Consider the following 26,351-nt stretch of genomic DNA (forward strand, 5'->3'; position numbering starts at 1 on the left):
AGCTTTGCATTATTTTAAATCTAATATTTAATTTCAGTAGTTTCGATTTCATTATAGGGGGACTAGTGTACATGGGAGGGGTATATTTCCCAGAATACAACACGAGGGGAGGCTGAAATATGACGTTTATATTTAATCATGGTACCACTAGGGAGGAGATGGGAAGAAAGTGCTAAGCTACCCGAAACATAAACCAAGTCGGCATTTGCGCTGCACCGGTAAATGTGTTCTGTGTTGTATATATGTTTCTAGTGGAGCCCTGAAAATTGGCAAAGTAAAAGTTATCTGCTTCGACGGGAGATTTATCGACAGACAGCCAGTCAAACTAACGTTAGCTGGCTAGCTAGCACTACGTTAGTTCACAGATTTTTAGCTAACGATAACGTTGCCTAACTAGTTAGCTAGTAATGTTTGATATCTAAGCATAACACACCGTGCTTGTTGTTTTACGCTGCATGCTTGGTAGCTGCTTAACATGCTCTTGTTCATTGGTATTATAGCTAGTCTGAAACGTTGTTGATTAACGTTAGCTAGATTGACATTTTCAACAAACACTATCGTTCAAGCCAACGTTACGTTAGCCAAACGTTAGCAAAATAGCGTTGTAAAAAATATCTGTCATGTTTTCATTTGAGTTAACATGCTATGTAAAAGTGTTTAACTAGCGAGACATTTACATATTAACGTTAGCAAACTAGTTAAGTTAATTGAACTGTCATGTCGATCGAAGTCAACTAACTATTGATATATTTATTTACCTAAGGTTATCTAGTTATTACGAACGTTATCAGGATGGAAGTTGGTTGTCCTTGCAACGTTAAAGTTAGCTGCCCAACGAACGTTAGCTACCTAGCCAAATAATTACAACTATTAACAAACGCACTAGCTAGCTACTAGTGATGCCGTCGCGCTGTATGGAGCCTTTAGTCAAAAGGCGAAATCACAGATGAGTGTGACATGCCATCTTTAACTTGTCTCCTGAAAGTGTTTGTAAATATATTTGGTGTAATGCTCACTGTCCATGATAAATCAACTTTGGCTGACACCACTGTGCTGTCAAACGAAATCAGGAAGTTCTAGACCTCCATGGGTGGCGAGATGGTTAGTGCCTAGGAACATACAGACCATTGTGATGGTCTGTATGAAACCAAATCATTTATTTGTCACATGTTTCGTAAACAACAGGCAGACTAACTGTGAAATGCTTACTTACGACCCTTCCCAACAATGCAGAGAAGACAAAAATGAAAAATAACACTAGGAGTAAATACACAATGAGTAACTTGGCTATATACACAAGAGTACCAGTACTGAGTCTGTGTGCGAGGTAATAGGTCTATGTACATTTAGGCTCCCTATGTATATATGGGCTCCAGAGCAGTCTAAGGCACTGTATCTCAGTGTAAGAAGCATCACTGTAGTCCCTGGTTCGAATCCAGGCTGCATCACTTCTGGCTGTGATTGGGAGTCCCATAGAGCGGTGCACAATTGCCCCGGCTTTGGCTGGGATGGGCCATCATTGTAAATAAGAATTTGTTCTTAACTGAAAATATAGGTAGAAATAAAAGAAAAAGTGTGTGTGTCTAGGTAGGAATAAAGTGACTAGGCAACAGGATAGATCATGAACTATCAGCAGTGTATGGGATTAGTCAAAATAGTGTAAAAACGGTCAATACAAATACTCTGGGTAGCTATTTGATTAAATATTTAACTACAGTATTTAGTGGTCTTATAGATTGGGGGTAGAAGCTGTTCAGGGTCTTGTTGGTTCCAGACTTTGTTCATCGGTCCAGCTTCTTGTGCGGTAGCAGAGAGAGCAGTCTCTGACTTGGATGGCTTGAGTCTTTGACAATTTTTAGGGCCTTCCTCTGACATCGCCTGGTATAGAGGTCCATTTGGGTGTTATTGGATTTATTTACTATTTGTTAGCCACTCTGACACATTTTCTACATCGAATTAGTAGCCTTCTGCAGTTGAGCTGGCTCCTTATTGGAAAGGGTTCAAATCTACCCATATAACAGTCATACTCAGGCTAATTCATACAACAAATTTCATTTATAGCTACATCTAGACCTTATTCCAATGCATCGTAGTGAATAGATGAGTTTTATCATTTCACTCCAGCATTAGGGAATATGTATAACTGTCCACCTTTTAGACAAGTGTTTATGGCGCTATGCATGACATGTTTGAAGATGACGAGTAGCCTACACTATACTACTTTAGTAACCAAACTTTAGGCTATAGATTTGGTGGTTTTTAAACTGGTACTGCCAGAGAACTGTTCATGTATCTTCTATAGCTGCATTCTCAACAGTTAGGTGTTTGCTTCTAGAGCAAGTGTACCCATGCTTGTCTTTGGCATAAAAAAATAGCTGCTCTGCGTTGTCCCACTTTACCTACCTTTTGTAATACTCAACCAAATAACTTTCCAAGTATCTATATTCTGCTCTTGGAAGGTGGAAGAATTAGCCTCAAGTGTTGAAGCCTTTTTGTTTTTTGTTTTTCCTCTCAAATTTCCTGTTGACTGTATTTTATTTGGAGTCATGTGGTCCTTCCCCTTTTGGCCAAATAGCTACTGCGTTAGCCCAGGTCACTGACTGAAGCTAGGCTCTAGCTACTTTCATTGCAAGGAATCATAATTTGTTATATTCTTTACTTCAATGGCTCTAGCAAGCAGAGAGATTGTTTTTGTTAACAGAATTGTTTTGAAATTCAGAAAGAGGTAGGTCAGCACTCACAGCCCTGCATTTAAAATGAACACTTTGATTTTGAAGGGGCACAGCACAACTCCTAATAGCCACCACCCTCACACGTTCCTGTCTATCCTCCTCTGTGCAGGAACAAGTGAGCACGCCTTCCTCTGTGCACACTCACCCACCAGAGGCGGCCAGCCCAGCCGGGACCATGAGCGAGCGTGGCCCTCGCACGGAGGCCTCCATATTTTTGCAGGTGGGGGTGGACCGCCTCGAGCACGATGACAAAGAGGACAACGATGAAGACAAGATGGCACACTACGACGACGACAAAGATGACGACGACCTGATGTCGGCACCCTCGGGCTCCCGCGTCTACGACCGCACTACGGTGCTCATTGAGCAGGACCCCATCCGGCTGGACGAGGAGGGAGAGGAGGACCATGGACACTGCGTCGGGGGGGACCACCACGACGGGGGCACTTTCCTGGTCGATGAGGAGGAGGAGGAGGAAGAGGAGGAAGGCTCTATGACCTTCATGGGCGACCAGGACGGCATGTCGCAGGGATACGTGCATCACACCATCTCGCCCGACCAGATCCAGTTCATCATCAACCCGGGGTCCATGGCCATGCCGCGCAACATCGAGGGGGCCACCCTCACCCTGCACTCAGAGTGTCCGGAGACCAAGCAAAGAGAGGTATGTTGGCTTACGTGCCCCCTCGCTGCTGAAATGCGTTATGTGACGCTGTGTGGAGGTCATACAGCGTGTTTGAGGGGATCAGTTTCGGCAAGGCACAGAATCACTAACCTTTTTATTTTTTTTAAATACATTTTACCCCCTTTTCGTGGTATCCAATTGCTAGTAATTACTATCTTGTCTCATCGCTACAACTCCCGTACGCGCTCGGGAGAGACAAAGGCCAATTGTGCGTCGCCACACGGATCTCCCGGTCGCGGCCGGCTGCGACAGAGCCTGGGCGCGAACCCAGAGTCTCTGGTGGCGCAGCTAGCGCTGCGATGCAGTGCCCTAGACCACTGCACCACCCGGGAGGCCCAGAATCACTAATCTTGATCACATAATGAGTAGTCATTCGGAATGCTAGGTGGTTTATAGATCAGGGATTTTGCACTGCCTGATTTTAAATGTACTTGATCTCAACACACAATTAGCCTAGTGTGTTGTGTTAAGTAAAAATAATAGAGACCCCATGTTGAAAGGGAGCAACGTGAGGCGTGAGCAGGGAGAGTAAATCCACTGGGTGAACGAAATGCTTTGATTTACTTAGTGAGCTACGTTCTTCTCAAGACCTTTCTGCTTCCACATGGTTTCAGTGGTGTAAAGTCCTTAAGTAAAAAATATTTGAAGTACTACTTACGTCGTTTTTTGGGGTATCTGTACATTACTTTACTATTTATATTTTTGACAACTTTTACTTCACTACATACCTGAAGGAAATAATGTACTTTTTACTCCATACATTTTCCCTGAAACCCAAAAGTACTCGTTACATTTTTGAATGCTTAGGAGGACAGGAAAACGGTCTAAATCACACACTTAAAGAGAAAATCCCTGGTCATCTCTACTGTATCTGATCTGGCAGACTCACTAAACACAAATGCTTTGTTTGTAAATTATGTCTGAGTGTTGGAGTGTGCCTCTGGCTATCCGTAAATTTATGAAACAAGAAAATCATGATTTAATATAAGGAATTTGAAGTAATTTTTACTTTTGATACTTAAGTATATTTTAACAATTACATTTACTTTTGATACTTAAGTATATTTAAAACCAAATACTTTTTTACTTTTACTCAAGTAGGATTTTACTGGGTGACTTTTACTTGGTTATGACAATTGGTACTTTTTCCACCACTGTATCTTTTATATGATAAATGTTTAACCCCTCTGCTGTGTACAGCACACATAGTAAATGACTCATCTGAAGCTTGTGCAGTGTCATTATTTGTGTTGTACTTTATGATGGCAGGTCTAGTGGCTTCAGACTTTACGGCTAGCTCTTAATCATTGTGTAAGGCACGCTGGTATGCAAAAGAGTACAATGGAGCTTGTTGGAGGGTTGCACCTCCAGGTTATTTCTTCCTAGAATGCAAAGCAGCACCGTAACAACAGGCTAGCTCAGGGTTACAGCAGTGATCAGTTCAACATTACTCCTAACCTATCATGAGGCCCGGCCAAATATTGCACCCTCAATGCAACAAAGTTCCTGTTTGTTACCAGGGTCCCCCTTTGTCACCATGTTGGCCAGTGCCATTAGGGTCCTTGTGCTGTCTTTGTGTTGAAGTGCTCTGCTGGAGCCAGACCACTCCTCCCCCTCCTATCCTAGCTACTTGCATGATGTCATTGAGGGAGAGAGAATGCATTTTGCTTACTTACAATTGGATTTATGAAATCTCATCTACAGACTCTGAGCCAAATATGCAATCACCCCAAACGATTGTTCCTCTCCCAACTCATGATTTGTCATCCGTTCGTGTTGCTTCTCCAAAATGTGTGTCCTCCTCATTTCCTTTTGACTTTTGTCATAATTGCAGATGTGGATGCCAAACATTGCAGATGTTATTTTCAATGTTTCTCGAGCATAGGTGTTCTAAATGTCTCAATGCAACCCAAAGCAGTCCTTAGCATACCATTTCAGTATGCCTTGCAGAATTCTTACATACCATTTCAGTAGGCCTTGCAGAATTCTTACATACCATTTCAGTAGATCTTGCAGAATTCTTACATACCATTTCAGTAGGCCTTGCAGAATTCTTACATACCATTTCAGTAGGCCTTGCAGAATTCTTACATTCCATTTCAGTAGGCCTTGCAGAATTCTTGCATACCATTTCAGTAGGCCTTGCAGAATTCTTACATACCATTTCAGTAGACCTTGCAGCATTCTTACAAACCATTTCAGTAGGCTTTGCAGCATTCTTACATACCATTTCAGTAGGCCTTGCAGAATTCTTACATACCATTTCAGTAGGCCTTGCAGCATTCTTACAAACCATTTCAGTAGGCTTTGCAGCATTCTTACATACCATTTCAGTAGGCCTTGCAGAATTCTTACATACCATTTCAGTAGGCCTTGCAGCATTCTTACAAACCATTTCAGTAGGCTTTGCAGCATTCTTACATACCATTTCAGTAGGCCTTGCAGCATTCTTACATACCATTTCAGTAGGCCTTGCAGCATTCTTACATTCCATTTCAGTAGGCCTTGCAGCATTCTTACATACCATTTCAGTAGGCCTTGCAGAATTCTTGCATACCATTTCAGTAGGCCTTGCAGAATTCTTGCATACCATTTCAGTAGGCCTTGCAGAATTCTTACATACCATTTCAGTAGGCCTTGCAGCATTCTTACAAACCATTTCAGTAGGCTTTGCAGCATTCTTACATACCATTTCAGTAGGCCTTGCGGCATCTAGTTGCATTAGACACTCTCTGTGTAGCCTACTACTAGAGAGCTCTTTCCCCGCTGTGCATGTGGGAGGCGATGGCATGCCAATCTAGTGAACCTGTGTAATTTGAAGTGATGCTGCAGAAGTGGGGGAGTCAGTCGTGAAGCTGTGGGGGTTGAATAACAATACAGTACAGCTGATACGCTGTAGCAGCACAGCAGCCAGGCTCCTCACTGTGTGGGGTGCATGTTCATACTTCTTACTTCCCTTCCTTCGCACTTGTGTTAGAAAAGAAAAAAAAAATATATATATATAATTGCACTCTTTATGCACATTCACAGGACCTTACACACTCACGCACACTGACACTCCAACACACACACGCACATACTCACTTCATTTGCTCACACACACATAACATGCACACATTTATTCTGATTACACGCACGCACACATTCAGTATATACTCTGCTACTACTCTGTTTATCATATGTCCTGATGCCTAGTCACCTTACCCCTATACATATCACTCCAGTACACTCCCTGCATATTGTAAATATGGTATTGGACTGATCCTGTATATAGCTTCTTACTTTCTCATGTTTTTATTTCTATTTCTTGTGTGTTTTCGCTCTACCTTATGTTATTTTTACAACATTGATATTGATTACTGCATTGTTGGGTTTAGAGCTAGCAAGAAAGCATTTCACTGTACTTTTGCACATGACATTGAAACTTGAATGAATAGCACAACCAGTCAGTCATTAGGCCTAGTATCACCAAGGGACAGGTAATGCTGGGTCGTATTCATTAGTGCACAATGTAGCAAAACGTTTTGCAACGGACAAGTTCAGGTAATCCTTCCGTATTTCAGTCAGTTTTATTCCGTTTGGTCCCTGATGAATATGGCCTCCGGCTGTGGGTTTCTCCTTCCATCTCCTCCTTAAACATAGGCCAACAGTTGTCTTAGGCTACTCCCGCTGCGTTTCTGTTAGGCTCCAGTGATTTGTAGTGTCATGCGGAGACTGCTAGTGGACCAGTTGTCATGGCTGGAATCCACGCTTTTGGAGAAATAATAGAGGACCGCTAGCTCTAAAAAAAGAACTGGAATTGGACAGGCTGCCTCACTATTGTGTCTAGTAGGGCCTCTCTGTGTGCAATGTGGCTATCCAGGAGTTACATAAGGGGATGTAAGCCGTTGTTGACTATTTATTAAGGGAAAAGAGTGTTGTTTTTACGAGGTCAGGGCTGGTTGACTTTCTTTAGAAATTTGCGTAACAAAGTGTATTTTTTTTTTCTACAACAGGATCAAGGAATTAAGTTATGGGGTATAATGCAAGCTCTGAAAATAGATTTTTTTGTGTGGGGGGGGGGGGGGGGTAAAGCTGGATGGGAAGGCTTTGTGTTATGACAATGTAGGCTAGTGTGTTCTATGGGTATACGAAGGAGGGGAAAGGAGCCGGCTTTATTCTCTCCCCGGGGCCTTTTGTGTGAGAGCAGAACAGAGCCATAAGACAGACTGACTGCCACGGCCGCTGAATGCAGAGACTGCTGAGTTGAAACACGGTGCACAACAAAATCAGTCCGGTGGAAATGGATGGGGGGGGGTCAAGTCACTGATGTCATGTGCGCTTACCCGCTCATGCGCCGTGTCATTGTGGCCTGTGTAAACATACCCCGTTTGTTTCTCATTCTGGCTCTCATCCTATCGCCTCCTTCTCAACCATATTGGAGTAGGAGAAGGTCCAAGGTCCCTCCCCTCGGACCTTATTATCCAAAGTCTTTTGAGAGGCGAGGAGAGATGTCGCAAAGAATCGAGGAAAGATTAATTAAGAAAAAGTAAATGTCTTCTTGTTTGTCACTCAGGTGAAGCGGTACCAGTGCATGTTTGAGGGCTGCACACGGACCTACAGCACGGCGGGCAACCTGCGCACGCACCAGAAGACCCACCGGGGCGAGTACACGTTTGTGTGCAACCAGTTGGGTTGCGGCAAGGCCTTCCTCACCTCCTACAGCCTGAAGATCCACGTGCGCGTTCACACCAAGGAGAAGCCCTTTGAGTGTGACGTGCAGGGCTGCGAGAAGGCCTTCAACACTCTGTATAGGTGAGGCTCGACTAACACAATGTTTACCAGCTGCATGTCGAAATATTCCCAGACATGCTGACTAATCGGATGACTATCTATCTACAGGTAACTGCCAAAATAAAGGAAACGTCAACATAAAGTGTCTTAATAGGGTGTTGGGCAACCACGAGCCGCCATAACAGCGTCAGTGCACCTTGGCATAGATTCTACAAGTGTCTGGAACTCTATTGGAGGGATGCGACACCATTCTTCCACCAGAAATTCCACCATTTGGGGTTTTGTTGATGGTGGTTGAAAACTGTCTCAGGCGCCGCTCCAGAATCTACCATATGTGTTCAATTGGGTTGAGAGCTGGCGACTGAGACACACACACACTCTTTAAGCTCTTTTGAGACCCCTCTTTCAAAGTTACTGAGATCTCTTATTGTAGTCATGGTAGCCAAAATAATAGGCAACTGGGCATTTTTATTTTTATACATGACCTTAAGCATGATGGGATGTTAATTTCTTAATTAACTCAGGAACCACACCTGTGTGGAAGCACTTGCTTTCAGTATACTTTGTATCCCTCATTTACTCAAGTGTTTCCTTTATTTTGGCAGTTACCTGTATATGTAGTCCTATACTAAAGATGGATAGATAATAGATCAAAGGTAACAGGTAATAAATTACATGTAAAATAGATAATAGCTAAGATAATAGATACAATATATAAATATGTAAAGTGACATATCTAGTCTACACTTGTGGCCTAAAATGTATTTTTTGGTCCACCATCCACAGCCACTCAGATTCTTTACCATTAAAAAAAAAACACAAAACAACAGATGACCATGCTTGTTAATTTTCTTAAACAAGAAATGTATTAGAAGTAATGTGGTATATTACTCAATTTCATTATTTCATCCAAAATGTTCAGCAGCCTCTTTAAGGTTGGAAGGTTTACCATGGTAATGGGGCCACTTGAGTCGTGTCACACGTGTGTCTGTGATTTGGGATCAGACTAGGGTGTCTCGTCGGTATCAGTTGAAGCAGCAGACTCAACTAATGTTGAAAAACAACCGAGCTTGTGAACAAAACAATGTAAATAGCCAATAAACACAAGGACAAAGACTAATTTAGACACATTTTTCATTTTTACCCCGTCCCAGTAAGTGAAATGGCGTTTAAAAAAACAACTATTTTTCAGACATTGAAGAGACGTTCAAATTTAGGTTCTGAATGAAAGGTGAAAATATACTTATTTTCCTGATGTTGAAAATGTATTTTCCGGATGTTGAAATCAGGCAATTTTTTTTCGTTTTGATTGAAAGTTGAAAATAAGTAATTTATAGATGTCTATGTTTGGGCCCAAATCAAGGCTGGTTTAGACCGTACAAATTCTGAACCATAGTGTTGGGAATGGACAGTCAAAATATTTTGCGCCCTGCCTTCAAAAAGTGGCCACTGCTTATCAAAAGGCGGCATCAGCACTCACCTAAAAAGCCAATATGCCACTGGTTGAGAGAAATTGTCATTCTTTTTGGGCAGAATTAAGTTAGTTTTTATTTGTTGTTGTTGGAGGTGCATCTTGGCCAGTTTGGCTCGGAAAATGCCGCCCTCGTCAATCTGCCGCCGTAAACGGACGCCTAATCCTGCCTAATGAGTGGGCTGGCGGTGTGTTTGCAGCGCCACTAAAAATGAATCTATCAGCGCTTCACTCAGTGCGCACAGCTCCCCTGCCAGGCAGTGTTGCTACGCGAGGTGGGATATAGGATTTGTAATTATTTGTGCGATTTAGTAGTTTTGAAACAAAACAGCACAAATCATTTGGAAATGCTATTGCAGCATCTTTCTAACCCGCAGATGCTCATACTTAACTTTTGACTATTTTTATTTACGAATGTAACGCTCTCACTGTAGAGCCGTGCAAGTTGTTGGTAAAATAGACATTCTTACCCGCCAATACCTAAATCTACCTGCATGTGGCAGGTGTACATTTTCTGCCCTGCCTACACCCATTCAGAGGTATTCTTCCATAGTAGATTAGCAAACAATGTGTAGGTTTAGGGCTGTGACACTCATGGTGTTTTGGTTGACTGTTATTGGTCAACTAATTTATCGATGTCACGGTAATAACTGTTCTAATAGCAAAACTTTTCCCATCTTCAGTCAGCCGTTAGTTCCACAAAAAAACCTGGCTATTTTTATGACGGCCTTCATCCATAACCGTCAGTTACGCAGTTATATGGTAATCGTGCCAGCCCTAGGCCTAGTTTCTTCATTCAGTCTGACATAGCATAAAGAAGGATGTATCAAAAGAAGAGGATGTGCTTGCTTTTCTTATCTACAGCACAGTTTGTCTGTCGGCCCAAGCATTTTGTCAGTCTAAGTACTGAACAGTGCTTTTGTGCATTGTTGGGTGTTCTAGCCTAATATCAAAATAAAATGTTATTAGTCACATGCGCCGAATACAACAGGTAGACCCCACAGCAGTAGACCTTACAGTGATTTGGACTTTGTTTTATCTCCCAATTTAGTTTTCTAATTTGACTGAGTTCTTGGTTTTGTAGTGTCTGCTACATTTAGCTTCTTCGGTTTAGCACTCAATGAAGGCGTAATAAATGGAGGCCCTCAGCTAGGCCAGTAGTAGGCTAGTCAGCCAGTGGCTCCAGTGTTGTGACATTGAACCGAAGGCCACTGAGACAGGCGGTGGTGGAAGCGTGCCACCATCGACTCCCCTGTCAGGGTCCATTTATCAGCACAGCCAAGCCAATGTGTTGTTTCCCCCTAATCACATGACTTTTCTCTTGTCAGAACCATGTTGCCCTGTCCTCTCCTATAAGAGAAACGGTGGCACTACATTTCTACTAGGCTACGGGTCCTTTTTCATTAGGCACTAAACAGATGAAAACCGACTGAAACAGGGAAGGACTACCTAGACTTGTCCAATAAGAATTGCTAATTTTGGTTTTCCATTGCTTCCCCTAATCAACATGACCCTGGATTGTGTCCTTAAAGTTTTTAAAGCAAGATTAGGTTGTTATTTTCCAATTTGGTCTCTTTCTCTGGAGTGCTACCTAATCTTCCAGGCCCAAGTGTTTGCACATTAACAGTCTGCTGTGTTCTAATGTTTTTGGAATGTTTATTTAATTCAAGACGGTGAGAGCATTTTCAGGAGCTCAATATTTTTGCTCTTATTAACAGAGCTACATTTCCACTTGGAAGTAGGCCTACCATTTAAATGTCAGTTATTATATTTGTAGTAAAGGAATACAATTATGACACGGTTAGAAAGCAGTAATAAGCTATCTCTAAGACGTGTTCTTCAAAAACGACAAGGAAATTGAATTTATCCCCCAAACGTTACACGTAGCTCCTTTTTAAATCTTCCCCGTGGTTGATTGTAATTATCTCCTCTCGGCAGACTGAAAGCGCACCAGAGACTGCACACGGGGAAGACGTTCAACTGTGAATCGGAGGGATGCACAAAGTACTTTACCACACTCAGTGACCTGAGGAAGCACATTCGCACTCATACAGGGGAGAAACCATTCCGGTGAGTTCTCCGACTCCACGCACGCACTGTTGTTTATGTTTTACAAGGGGAGGAAGACCGCTGCCTTGAATATAAAGCAAGGACATTATCTGGTCATGTTTGAATGAGGATGCCTTTTTCTTGATATGAGGTCTTCTATGCATATAAACAAATGTAGCCTAATGGAGTGGGAAAAATGCACCTTGAGGGGATTATATCTTTCATCTGTTCTGAATAGTTAGATATATGGTTTTGTATTGGAAGAGGGGCATGACACTGCTTTGTGGCGCACCAAAATATATACACTGCTCAAAAAAATAAAGGGAACACTAAAATAACACATCCTAGATCTGAATGAATGAAATATTCTTATTAAATACTTTTTTCTTTACATAGCTGAATATGCTGACAACACAATCACACAAAAATGATCAATGGAAATCAAATTTATCAACCCATGGAGGTCTGGATTTGGAGTCACATTCAAAATTAAAGTGAAACACCACACTACAGGCTGATCCAACTTTGATGTAATGTCCTTAAAACAAGTCAAAATGAGGCTCAGTAGTGTGTGTGGCCTCCATGTGCCTGTATGACCTCCCTACAACGCCTGGGCATGCTCCTGATGAGGTGGCAGATGGTCTCCTGAGGGATCTCCTCCCAGACCTGGACTAAAGCATCCGCCAACTCCTGGACAGTCTGTGGTGCAACGTGGCGTTGGTGGATGGAGCGAGACATGATGTCCCAGATGTGCTCATCTGAATTCAGGTCTGGGGAACGGGCGGGCCAGTCCATAGCATCAATGCCTTCCTCTTGCAGGAACTGCTGACACACTCCAGCCACATGAGGTCTAGCATTGTCGTGCATTAGGAGGAACCCAGGGCCAACCGCACCAGCATATGGTCTCACAAGGGGTCTGAGGATCTCATCTCAGTACCTAATGGCAGTCAGGCTACCTCTGGCGAGCACATGGAGGGCTGTGCGGCCCCCCAAAGAAATGCCACCCCACACCATGACTTACCCACCGCCAAACCGGTCATGCTGGAGGATGTTGCAGGCAGCAGAGCGTTCTCGACGGCGTCTCCAGAATCTGTCACGTCTGTCACATGTGCTCAGTGTGAACCTGCTTTCATCTGTGAAGAGCACAGGGCGCCAGTGGCGAATTTGCCAATCTTGGTGTTCTCTGGCAAATGCCAAACGTCCTGCACGGTGTTGGGCTGTAAGCACAACCCCCACCTGTGGACGTCGGGCCCTCATACCACCCTCATGGAGTCTGTTTCTGACCGTTTGAGCAGACACATGCACATTTGTGGCCTGCTGGAGGTCATTTTGCAGGGCTCTGGCAGTGCTCCTCCTGATCCTCCTTGCACAAAGGCGGAGGTAGCGGTCCTGCTGCTGGGTTGTTGCCCTCCTATGGCCTCCTCCACGTCTCCTGATGTACTGGCCTGTCTCCTGGTAGCGCCTCCATGCTCTGGACACTACGCTGACAGACACAGCAAACCTTCTTGCCACAGCTCGCATTGATGTGCCATCCTGGATGAGCTGCACTACCTGAGCCACTTGTGTGGGTTGTAGACTCCGTCTCATGCTACCACTAGAGTGAAAGCACCGCCAGCATTCAAAAGTGACCAAAACATCAGCCAGGAAGCATAGGAACGAGAAGTGCTCTGTGGGCACCATCTGCAGAACCACTCCTTTATTGGGGGTGTCTTGCTAATTGCCTATAATTTCCACCTGTTGTCTATTCCATTTGCACAGCAGCATGTGAAATTTATTGTCAATCAGTGTTGCTTCCTAAGTGGACAGTTTGATTTCACAGAAGTGTGATTGACTTGGAGTTACATTGTGTTGTTTAAGTGTTCCCTTTATTTTTTTGAACAGTGTATATATATATTATGCACCAGCTTTTCTAATTTCCGCATTTTTAAGTTATTCTTCGTCAGCTTAATCTCCACAGGTTTTTCTCTATTGCTGTTTGGCTTACATTGACCGATTATTTGTGTGATCTTCCCTCTAGGTGTGACCATGATGGTTGCGGCAAGGCGTTTGCTGCCAGCCATCACCTAAAGACGCACGTGCGGACACACACAGGTACGCTTTACTACTACTTCTGTTTAGAAAATAAATTCTCAGTCAAATCTCAGAATGACAATCAACCAATCATTAATCCACATTCCACACCTCCGAGACAGAGAGTAGCGCTTAATATCTCGTAACATTTTCCAATATTTTATATTAGGAAATGATAGCGTTTGATGTAACATTACTTTTTTAACATTACTTTTTGAAAGTCATTTCCCTTGGCATACAGTGAAGGTGACCCTCTTCCTTCCTCCCTTCTCTCTCGTCTCGCTCCCTACGCCCTTCCCCCACCATCCTTCCTTCTCAGGGGAGAAGCCTTTCAATTGTCCCAGCAACGGCTGTGAGAAAGCATTCAGCAGCCAGTACAGTTTGAAGAGTCACGTCAGGGGCCATGGGGACAAGGGCCAGCCCTTCAGTGTCACCCTCACACACCCCCTGTCCGAGGTGAGCCATACATAAATCAAAGCATCTATTTCAGACAGATCATGTGTGGCTCATTTTTGGTAAGAGCATGGCGCTAGCAACGTCATAGCCGTGGGTTCGATTCCCTCTACGGCCACCAATTATTTTTTTTAAAGTATGCACTCACTCTTTGATAAAAGTGACTGAATAGAGTGTGTTGTTAGTATTTTTTAACATGGATTAGCCTGCGAAGTCATTTTAAGATATCCGGGGGGTTTTTATGGGTAAACTCATTTATTTGTACCTACAACATTGTGCCTGCTGTCAGTACAGTCTGTTTTGATTGTTTTTATGATCTACATTCTATGTTTTTATGATCTACCTTCTATCCTTATGCATCTTTATGACTTTAGACGGCTTTTGCTCAATAAAGGAAGGCTTCTTGGCTTCTCCAATGTCTCGTTCTGTTAATGTTTCTAGGCAGTGGAACATTTAATTTGGGCCTATTCCTCTCTAATTACAGGATGCAAATCATTCACTGTGCCTCAGTGACTTGAGCCTCATCTCGACTGACTCGGAGCTCAGAGAAAACATCCACAATGTGAGTGTGCGTGCATTATTTCATCAGCCCTTATTTGACTTTATAGGTCCTTCTGCTTTTGTCCATGTATGAACACTTTATTTTGTGGTGGGTTACTATGACAGCAAAAACAAACATATTTATTTTGTTTCTGTATAAAGGACCAATAAAGATGTATTGTAAGACAGACATGTATTATCGCGTAATGCTTTGATACATCTGTGTTACATTCTCAGAACTTGGACTTGAGCAGTGTTACCCCTGTGAGGATCTTCGAGCTCATGTTCCAGAGTCCGGAGAACAGTGTCAGTCAAGACGATGCACATCCTCACGGCAAGTACCCATCACAATCTATAAACTAACTCGGGTTGATTTCAGTGCATTTTCAGGCTAACTTTTGCTCTTTTTGAATTTGTTGATATTTTTCAGAGAGACTTGTCGAAGCCTTTGGCCAGGAGACTGGTCAGTCCACCATGGGCGATGGATCCACCCCCATCTCCTTCTCATTCTCCCTCGTCCCTTCCTCCTCATCCTCCTGTTCCCACCCACGCTCTCACCCTCACTCCGACACCACCTCCACCACTGTCCTGGAGGCTTCCTCCCAGCTCCCTGTTAGCCAAACCCCCTCTTCCCAACCGCCAGCATCTCCTGCAACCATTAGTAATGTTACCACAATCAGCTCCACCCAGCCCCTTGCCACCTTCGTACCCTTACCCACTGCCCTGCAGACACCAGATGTGCCTGCCCCCTACGTGGCGCTGCCTGCCCAAACCGCTCCAATAGTGCCCTCTGCTGCGCCAGTAGTGGTGCCAGGCCCAACCCTCGCCAACGCGGCTCTGGGCCCTGTAGTCGCTGCCACCCCCACAGAGACTGTGCCGCTGCCCGCCCTGGCTCACACACACACCGTGCCTTTGGCCAGCAACACCAACCCTGCCCTGGCGCCCCCAGCCTCTGCCCCCACCATCGCCCCAAGCCACAGCCACACCCAGAGCCTGCTGCAGCCCAGCATCGTCATGTCCGACCAGAACCTGCAGTGGATCCTTAACACCGCTGCCAACAGCCAACAGAACCCAGAGCAAGCGGTAAGAGTGCCGGTTTGACATGCCGGTTAACATTGAATTGATAGTTTGGTTGGGTGCTGATGCATTTGTGTGGACATCAATGTTGTTTGTTTCCAGCCACATGGAGGTCCAAAAGTGGAGAAGGTCTTCTTTACCACAGCCATACCAGTGGGAGGAAATTCAGGTGAGATTTGTCCCCTACTTTTACCAGTGTGATTATTAACAGCAATAATGCTGCCCTGACCCACATAAAAAAATACTATAGTATACTGTAGAATAATATACTACACACTGTAGTATCCCTTGATCATGTACAGTACTCACTATATCATTTTGTAGTATATGGTAAAACACTATAGTAAATACTACAGTAATGTCTGCAAAAACGGTACAGTTTGCAAAAACACTAGTTTTTAACTATAGCAATACTAATGTATTTAATTTGCATATAGTCTGCCCATTCCCCTTCCCCATATCCCAATTTGTGCCACCCATAAGGGAGAAACCTACAAAGATTGTGTTCCCTTCAGGTTTTAGAAAAGAGCTGAAGCTCTGAACTATTTGTTCAGACCACGGTCCTACCTACCTACAGGTTATGGAAAATGTGCTGTTTTAGTATTTGTCCAGTAGGTTTCCTCAAGGAGAAAGCCCCCACTTTATGTAAATACTACGGTATACTAATCATGTCCACACAAAAAAAACACTACACTACAATAAATTCAGCGAAAACATTACAGTAAGTACTATAGTATGTATACCATATTATAAACTGGGTGGTTCGAGCCCTGAATGCTGATTGTCTGAAAGCTGTGGTATTTCAGACCGTATACCATGGGTATGACAACACATTTATTTTTACTGTTCTAATTATGTTGGTAACCAGTTTATAATAGCAATAAGGCACCTCTGGGTTTTCTGATATATGGCCAATATACCACGGCTAAGGGCTGTGTACAGGCACTCCACGTTGTGTCCTGCTTAAGAACAGCACTTAGACGTGGTATAGTGGCCATATACCACACCCCCTCGGGGCTTATTGCTTAATTTTAAACTGGGTGGTCCGAGCCCTGAATGCTGATTGGCTGAAAGACGTGGTATTTCAGACCGTATACCATGGGTATGACAAAACATTTATTTTTACTGCTCTAATTCAAATCAAATCAAATCAAATTTTATTAGTCACATACACATGGTTAGCAGATGTTTATGCGAGTGTAGCGAAATGCTTGTGCTTCTAGTTCCGACAATGCAGTAATAACAACAAGTAATCTAACCTAACAATTCCACAACTACTACCTTATACACGCAAGTGTAAAGGGATAAAGAATATGTACATAAGGATATATGAATGAGTGATGGTACAGAACGGCATAGGCAAGATGCAGTACATGGTATAGAGTACGGTATATACATATGAGATGAGTAATGTAGGGTATGTAAACATAAAGTGGCATAGTATAAAGTGGCTAGTGGTCCATGTATTACATAAGATGGCAAGATGCAGTAGATGATATAGAGTACAGTATATACATATACATAAGAGATGTGTAATGTAGGGTATGTAAACATTATATTAGGTGGCATTGTTTAAAGTGGCTGGTGGTACGTTTTTACATAATTTCCATCAATTCCCATTTTTAAAGTGGCTGGAGTTGAGTCAGTATGTTGGCAGCGGCCGCTAAATGTTAGTGGTGGCTGTTTAACAGTCTGATGGCCTTGAGATAGAAGCTGTTTTTCAGTCTCTCGGTCCCTGCATTGATGCACCTGTACTGACCTCGCCTTCTGGATGATAGCGGGGTGAACAGGCAGTGGCTTGGGTGGTTGTTGTCCTTGATGATCTTTATGGCCTTCCTGTGACATCGGGTGGAGTAGGTGTCCTGGAGGGCAGGTAGTTTGCCCCGGGTGATGCGTTCTGCAGACCTCACTACCCTCTGGAGAGCCTTACGGTTGTGGGCGGAGCAGTTGCCGTACCAGGCGGTGATACAGCCCGACAGGATGCTCTCGATTGTGCATCTGTAGAAGTTTGTGAGTGCTTTTGGTGACAAGCCGAATTTCTTCAGCCTCCTGAGGTTGAAGAGGCGCTGCTGCGCCTTCTTCACAACGCTGTCTGTGTGGGTGGACCAATTCAGTTTGTCCGTGATGTGTACACCGAGGAACTTAAAACTTTCCACCTTCTCCACTACTGACCCGTCGATGTGGATAGGGGGGTGCTCCCTCTGCTGTTTCCTGAAGTCCACAATCATCTCCTTTGTTTTGTTGACGTTGAGTGTGAGGTTATTTTCCTGACACCACACTCCGAGGGCCCTCACCTCCTCCCTGTAGGCCGTCTCGTCGTTGTTGGTAATCAAGCCTACCACTGTAGTGTCGTCCGCAAACTTGATGATTGAGTTGGAGGCGTGCATGGCCACGCAGTCGTGGGTGAACAGGGAGTACAGGAGAGGGCTCAGAACGCACCCTTGTGGGGCCCCAGTGTTGAGGATCAGCGGGGTGGAGATGTTGTTACCTACCCTCACCACCTGGGGGCGGCCCGTCAGGAAGTCCAGGACCCAGTTGCACAGGGCGGGGTCGAGACCCAGGGTCTCGAGCTTGATGACGAGTTTGGAGGGTACTATGGTGTTAAATGCTGAGCTGTAGTCGATGAACAGCATTCTCACATAGGTATTCCTCTTGTCCAGATGGGTTAGGGCAGTGTGCAGTGTGGTTGCGATTGCGTCGTCTGTGGACCTATTGGGTCGGTAAGCAAATTGGAGTGGGTCTAGGGTGTCCGGTAGGGTGGAGGTGATATGGTCCTTGACTAGTCTCTCAAAGCACTTCATGATGGCGGAAGTGAGTGCTACGGGGCGGTAGTCGTTTAGCTCAGTTACCTTAGCTTTCTTGGGAACAGGAACAATGGTGGCCCTCTTGAAGCATGTGGGAACAGCAGACTGGGATAAGGATTGATTGAATATGTCCGTAAACACACCAGCCAGCTGGTCTGCGCATGCTCTGAGGACGCGGCTGGGAATGCCGTCTGGGCCTGCAGCCTTGCGAGGGTTAACACGTTTAAATGTTTTACTCACCTCGGCTGCAGTGAAGGAGAGCCCGCAGGTTTTGGTAGCGGGCCGTGTCAGTGGCACTGTATTGTCCTCAAAGCGGGCAAAAAAGATATTTAGCCTGTCTGGGAGCAAGACATCCTGGTCCGCGACGGGGCTGGTTTTCTTTTTGTAATCCGTGATAGACTGTAGACCCTGCCACAATTATGTTGGTAACCAGTTTATAATAGCAATAAGGCACCTCGGAGGTTTGTGGTATATGGCCAATATACCACGGCTAAGGGCTGTGTCCAGGCACTCCACGTTGCATCATGCGAATAACAGCCCTTAGCCGTGGTATATTGGCCATATACCACACCTCCTCTGGCTTTATTGCTTAAGTATACTACAGAATTATATAGTAAGTACTGTAGTATTTTTTTCATGTGGGGTAGCCTACCAATGTTTAATGAATCAGGATATTTAAAAAGCAAACTAGTCCGTCATTTAGAAAAGTCATCCATGTTGAATGTATTTACATGGCACAAATTAATTTGATGTCCCCTAGTAGCATTTTAATGAAATTTGAATTACATAGGATTGGATGTTATTGGAGAGCAGGCTTGGTCTGTAGTTATGCTATAGCTCCTGTTTGTGTTGATTAGGGTACATTGTATTTCAAAGTGTTGTGCAAAAGAAAACAAAAACAGGCGTTTCTTATTGGAGTGTTCACTGGGTTTTGAACCGTTTCCTTCCGTTTCGTGCCTAATGAAATATACAACCCTTGTTTTGTAATGTGTTACAGGCAACTCTGTCCAGCAGATCGGCCTCAGCCTGCCCATCATCATCATCAAACAGGAGGAGTCCTGCCAGTGCCAGTGTGCCTGCAGGGACTCTGCTAAAGACAAGCTCTCCAACAAGAGCAGCAACGCCTCGACAGCACGACAACAACAGCCCGCAGTGCTCCCCGCTCCTCTACCGCCCCCCGCTCCCGTGACACTGCCCTTTCCCCCCGTACCCCCCCCGGCACCCTCTTCCCCCTTGTGCTGCCTCCCACCGCTCACCTCGGAAGTGAACGAGTCCCCTCCTCTTCCCCAAACAGGAGCGGTACTAGGACCGGGTAGCCCCTCCCCCTCAACCTCTGTACAGACGTTCCCCCCAGGGGTGGCCACGGCGACCACCAACCCCCCCACCATCACGTCCATGGTGGCCAAACCATCCGTGTCGGACTTCCTGTCTCTGCAGAGCCCCGAGAGCACGGCCAACATCGAAGCTTTGCTACTGGTGACCAGCAATGATAACTTCACTATGGCCACCGCTGGCACTAGCACCACCACCAGCCCCTAGTGGTCCCTATTCTCCACTCTTCTCTTGCATACTCCCAGTCATGGATTTAAAAGCATTTTTGTGTAAGCGTTGGGCAGAGGGAGTTTCTACCATTGTTAAATTAAAGGGAGTGTGCATATGCACATATGCAGCCGTACTTGCCGATTCACCCACTACGCATCTGCTTTTCAAGTATTGTAAGTGGAACTTAATGAGGGGGCTTATTTTGAAAAGGCCGCAAAATGCATGCCAGTCTAGAAAAGTGTTCTTAATTGGCTGGCTCTCCATCAAACAAGGTCCTAAGCACTGATCATTTGAAAGGCCCGAGGAACTATTGTGTGCTTCTATTATGGCGTTAAGCTGATTCCTGAGAGCAACAAAACATTGTCTATATCCATGTACTGTACAATAGTTCTTAACTGTAACTATTATGATTAGTTGGTAAGTGATTGACCAGAATGCACTGCATGTGAAGTGAATTGGAATTTCATCAACTATATTTCCTACAAGGAATTAGTGTGGCAGTGTTGCCATTCCCTTAAAAGCAATGTCTTGCTAATGCCATAATGTGAAGAGTCATTTCCAGTGTTTTACCTAAATTAGCTAGTGTAGTCTAGATCATTGTTTTGTCTTTTGTCTTGCTTTGTTCGTTTTTGTCTTTCTTTACAGGTATATTTACTAATTGAAAAAGAAATTGCCTGTGACACAATTTGCTTGCCTTTTTAAATATAATTTAGAAGTAAATACAATAGTAATAAGCCTATAACTTAATATTTAATTTGTCAATAATTTTTATTTATTGGAGAAAAAATATCAAAATCTCTGACCTTAGACTGTCATCAAGTCACAGCTTATTCATCATCATTGTAATCATTGTTAATTTATTCCACTTTTCGCCCAAGGTTTCTTTTTTAGTCCCCCCTGTTACTGATTTTTGTTTTATGAAGCTTCTCTCAATCTGTTTCAGAAAGCTGTTTCAACACAACGCAATTAATTGTATATTAAGGTTGTCAAAGGTCCTAAATTGAGTTTTGGTCAGCAAAATGTCTTCACAATGAAATCATGAAACAATTATGAAAATAATTGCTCACAACACTGTTTCTCTATGAATTTGGACCCACTCAGGGATGCATCGTGGCATATCTAATTTATACAGCTTGAGATTTTCCTTTATTTAATAAGAGATTGTCCATTTAGACATTTTAGCAGTCAACTGCCCGGATGCCCATCGATTGTAGTAGCCCCCTTTTTCGGCTGCACTCTCCCCTCTTTGTGCACTGTCTTAAATGACTAGTTATCTGCGTTATTACTATGACAATATTTAAATACCACTGCTGTCAGAAGGGGTTTCTGAAGGGTGTTGATGGTGTAAATACATTACATTTAAATATATGAACACATTCCTTCAGCTTGTTTTAGAATGTATTTGTTTTGTATATACATTTTGAATATGTAGACTTGAACCTTGGAAACTAAAGACAATACCCCCTGCGCTGCCCTTTGTCTTTGCATTCTGCCCCCATGCAGATGCTCACACATCTTATGCAGAAGAGTATAAAATGAAGCCTTATAATGGTTAGTTTTAGGGCCATTGGCTTCTGTGCAGTCAACATAGTATTTATTTTCAAATGCAACTGTAAGTAACTTTCTTAGAGTATATGACGATATTGTTTCACATGGGACATAATGCAATGATTTATAAAACAACAACAAAAATAATTGGAGAGAAGGCATTATGCCCAAATATCATGTGTAGAGCAAACTTGCCTTACTACAGGATATCTCACTTGCTGTGGCTTACTGAGCTGGCTCCTTGTCTTGTCAATCTTTGCCTATGGCTTGATTTGGACACGCTGCCTGACTTTCCTCCTGTTCATCTAGTCTTGTTCAATGCCTTTTAGCAGCTGTCTACAAGTGGACAAAATTACATTGAAAAGAAATGCTTCATTTTTTGTTGGAAGATTTAACAGATAAATGTGCCAACAAATCAAATGATCCCCCAATTATTATTTTTCTGTTGTCATTTTTTATGTGAAGATGTTACTGCAGAAATATACTGTAGACTGAATTTTTTTTGTAGTACTGTATTGTAGACAACTTAATACTTTATTTTACAGATCACTACATCAATGTTGTAGTTGGAAATTGTAATTACATCAACATTTTAATTGCTACTTCACAGGCATTGATTGACAGCAGCTATCATGTTCTATTATTTAGCATGTAAAGAGTGACTGAGACCCAACCTAGGCGTCATCATGTATCATAGGATAACCGAGTACGCAGGAAATCTTTGTCTGGCATACCTGAGTAGGAGAAATGTGTAAACTAACATGGGCTTTGCCCTTTTCCTGTTTTGAGATTTAACCGATACCAAAACTTGATGACCTGGAATATTGATTCATGTAGTTAGCACTTAAAATTGGGTCCACTAGAATGTGAATTATCAAATGTTAAATAATTATTTTATTTTATTATACTAAATAAAAAATATTAACGCAACCATTTTTGAAAGATTTTACGGAGTTAGTTCAGAAAAGGAAATCAGTACATTTTAAATAAATTCATTAGGCCCTAATCTATGGATTTCACATGGGTGGGCCTGGGAGGGCATAGGCCCACCCACTGGGGAGCCAGGCCCAGCCAATCAGAATGAGTTTTTCCCAACAAAAGGGCTTTATTACAGACCTAAATAATCATCAGTTTCATCAGCTGTCTCGGTGGCTGGTCTCCGACAATCCCACAGGTGAAGGAGTTGGATGTGGAGGTCCTGGGCTGGTGTGGTAACACGTGGCCTGCAGTTGGGCGTATTGCCAAATTCTCTAAAACGATGGATGTGGCTTATGGTAGAGAAATTAACATTCAATTCTCTGGCAACAGCTCTGGTGGACATTTCTGCAGTCAGCATGCCAATTGCACGCTCCCTCAACTTGACATCATGTGCCCAGCATAATGATCATGCTTTTTAGTTGGCTTCTTGATATGCCACACCTGTCAGGTGTATGGATTCTCTTGGCAAAGGAGAAATGCTCACTAACAGGGATGTAAAAAAAAATTATGCATGAAATTAGAGAGAATCATTTTGGGTGTATGGAACATTTTTTGGATCTTTTATTTATTTTCATGAAACAAGGGACCAACACTTTACATGTTGCATTAATATTTTTGTTCGGTATAGGTATTCCCCCTCACAATGCTGGTCAATAACTTGATGTATTGTAAATATGAACCCTGACCCACTCTCTTACTGCCCTCAAGATGTTCACATCCAATTCGATGCATACCTTTTTTAAAGAAAATATCTATGCAATGATTTGACTGCAGTATTCCTTAAAGTACAAAATGCAACAAAAGTCATGACCAACCTTTTACGTCAATGTCTTGGTCCAAGTAATTCTGTTAAATCAATATTCAGGTTTGCTAATGTCAACTTTGAAGGCTCAACTTTCTCATTTGCGAAGCTCCATGTACGTAACCAATTTTGCTCACCAATCTTTCAGTATTCAACTTAGCGGTATGACCAACTTGGCATCCTATTTTGATCACCATGATCATCCATTTTATGTGAAGGTCCAATTTATTATGTGTGATGTATCATGTTTGAGGTGGGGCTGTGAGCCTGGGCATTGAAATTTTTATTTTTATTTTACCCCCATTGCTTTCCATTGAATATTGAATCGTGTCATTTTTACATGTACTTGTTTTGCCTCCCATGTGAGTTACCTGGTTAAACACTAACTGGATTTGCTTCTGGAAAAATTACTACAATATGATTCTGTTGTAAGAATTATTTGTGTCATGTTGTACGCTGCATCTTTTTAAAAGTTTTGGGTGAAAAACAAGCATCTTTTCTTGTGTTCTCATACTGTATGTGCTATTTTTGCTCAAGTCATCTCAATTAACTTTACGTTAATCTGTAAGGGTGATACAAATTTGGACCCGATTTGTTAACCCAATTTAACAGTTTAGACCAATTGTTAGAATTGAAAGTGCTGGTTCTACCTTTGCTAGAAGATACTGACCCTACTGTTATGCTTGTTTACACCGAGCTGCACTAGGCTCAAAATGCAATCTTGGTTACATTAAGACACTGGAGCCAGCACGAGATATGGGTGGGAAAACGTACCTCAATGCAGGGATGGGATATGCCACTGTACTCCAAAAAAAATTGCCCTTTTCATCCTCATGCTAGCTAGCAGTAGCCACAGCAGCCATTATGGAATAGCACAGATATCCACTAGTTACCACAACCACAAAGTCAAAATTGGCTATATTGTAAAACGTCATGAAAACAAGCTTTCTTAATTTAAGGAAAGGGTTAGGCATAAGATTAGCAGTGCGGTTAAGGTTAGGTTTAAAATTACATTTTGGGGAGAGAAATGGAATAAATAGGTGGGGTTTATGACTGAATTCATGAAAACAAAAATGTTAATTTATTTAAGGTTGACAGTGTGATTAGGTTTAAAACCACATTTTGAGAAGAGAAATGGCAGGGTCTATGTCTGTAGCAGCTAGTGATGACCAAGAGCAAGTCACATTGAACAAAGAAGCTAGCTGATTGGCTGACACTGCCATTCCAAAATGGCTACGGTGAATACTGCTAGCTAGCAGGAGCACAAAAATTATAGTTTTCAGGGAAAACTAGCAGTATTTCAATCTTCTCTATGGATCTGTGTAAAGGTAAAATTGAGTACAGTAGAATATCCCAGAGGTACGTTTTCAGACACTTATCTCGCACCAGCTCCACAGTGGCCAGAGCAGCAGGTAGCCTAGCGGTTAAGAGTGTTGGGCCAATAACCGGAAGGTCGCTGAATCGAATCCCCAAGCCAACCAGGTGAAAAATCTGTCTGTGCCAATGAGCAAGGCACTTAACCCTAAATGCTCTGGATAAGAGCATTTACTACATTACTAAAATGTAAACGTAACCATGGTTCTGACCCCAGTAGAGCTGTTTAAACAAGGGTTGAGTCTCATGTTCAGCCTTTATGGAATACATTTTACTTAACCTTTAGGTTAAATTGTCAGGCAAATAACAGCTGAAATGGGGATTTGTTTGTAGCCAATGGTCAGATGCTTAGAATGGTGAGTTCATAGGTGCAAAACACTGGCGGCAGTTTGGAAAAAGCACAGTTTGTATTTTGGAATTCTGTTCATAGTTAAGTACACATGATTATTTGAGCATGTGTAAAATGAGGGGGAAACTTAAAGCTTCCAGAGGAATGTCTTCAACACCCAAAGAGTGAGAAGTGACGGATTTCTATTTTTAAAAGAACGTATCATGTGAAATTGGTTTGCTTACGCTTGTTTTGTATGAAGTAGTATTTTATAATAAAGCAATTACTTTTTGAATTGAGAGCAATATAATACTAATGAAATCTTATCGGACGTGTCTCCCATTTTTGCCCAAGTAAATAAGTTAGATGATCCATGATAGTTTTTATTGACATACAAAATGATACACATTTCCACCATGAGTAAAAGTCACTTCGGAGCAGGGAATGATCCATCACTAAGGTTCTTCTCCTGTGGGGTTCAGAGAGATACTTCGGTTCTGTGGTTGACACATTTTTCAGAGTTTGAAGCATGGAGAAACATACCCTTAAAATACCCCGCAGGTCCACCAAGTCCTTCAGAACAGTGTTGCAGAGATCCATCTGTTCCTTCAGGGAGACCAACTGGTCTTGGAGGTCTTCAAGTAACTGTGCTGACCAAAACAAGGAGTTGACTTTTTGGTAATAAAATGAAGTTAAGTCACCCTACTAACCAGAGACCAATAGAATGTAAAACCTCATAATTCAGTAAAGCACATAAATGTAGTTGACCATAAATAAGGTTATGAATTTTATTTAGATGAAGTGTCTGGATACCTTCAGTTTACTACCTCCAATTAGAGGTACTTTTTGAAGAATAAATTAAAGTCCCATTGCCAACCTGTGTGTTTAAAGAGTCTGTATTCATCATTTTGGGGAGTTTGAGCCCTCACCATATTATCTACAATGTAAATTACATTACAATTAAACAACTAAACAGATATATGGGTATTTGTGTAGTAAACTGTTACCTGGAACAGACGTATTTTTTGTTTCTCTTGAAAACCCCTGGCCTGTACACTTGTCGGTTACACGTGATATAGTTGTACTAATTAGTAATTGATTGGAGGCATTGTACAAGTTGAATAA

General features: G+C 42.8%; 1 protein-coding gene and 1 non-coding gene across 2 annotated transcripts; both read left to right on the forward strand.

The window, feature by feature from the left end:
- Nucleotides 1-30: 30 nt before the first annotated feature.
- LOC129838110 (metal regulatory transcription factor 1-like) lies at nucleotides 31-25,552 on the forward strand. The gene is made up of 11 exons (XM_055904838.1): nucleotides 31-218; nucleotides 2,842-3,396; nucleotides 7,973-8,211; nucleotides 11,600-11,731; nucleotides 13,728-13,801; nucleotides 14,100-14,236; nucleotides 14,718-14,795; nucleotides 15,011-15,107; nucleotides 15,204-15,856; nucleotides 15,953-16,019; nucleotides 19,652-25,552. Exons 2-11 carry the CDS (start codon nucleotides 2,908-2,910, stop codon nucleotides 20,191-20,193), a joined length of 2,508 nt encoding a protein of 835 aa, XP_055760813.1. The 5' UTR covers nucleotides 31-218; nucleotides 2,842-2,907; the 3' UTR covers nucleotides 20,194-25,552.
- On the forward strand, nucleotides 16,436-16,488 carry LOC129838190 (U7 small nuclear RNA). The gene has a single exon (XR_008756834.1). It is a non-coding gene; the product is annotated as a U7 small nuclear RNA (small nuclear RNA).
- Nucleotides 25,553-26,351: the final 799 nt, after the last annotated feature.

This window comes from Salvelinus fontinalis, chromosome 38 (assembly GCF_029448725.1).
Source record: "Salvelinus fontinalis isolate EN_2023a chromosome 38, ASM2944872v1, whole genome shotgun sequence".
NCBI lineage: Eukaryota > Metazoa > Chordata > Actinopteri > Salmoniformes > Salmonidae > Salvelinus > Salvelinus fontinalis.

Bases quoted from the DNA above. Each gene is read 5' to 3' on its own strand.
- LOC129838110 (XM_055904838.1), top strand. From the start codon at position 2,908: ATGAGCGAGCGTGGCCCTCGCACGGAGGCCTCCATATTTTTGCAGGTG. The intron at 3,397-7,972 runs GTATGTTGGCTT...TTTGTCACTCAG, and splicing joins CGGAGACCAAGCAAAGAGAG to GTGAAGCGGTACCAGTGCAT. The intron at 15,857-15,952 runs GTAAGAGTGCCG...GTTTGTTTCCAG, and splicing joins AACAGAACCCAGAGCAAGCG to CCACATGGAGGTCCAAAAGT.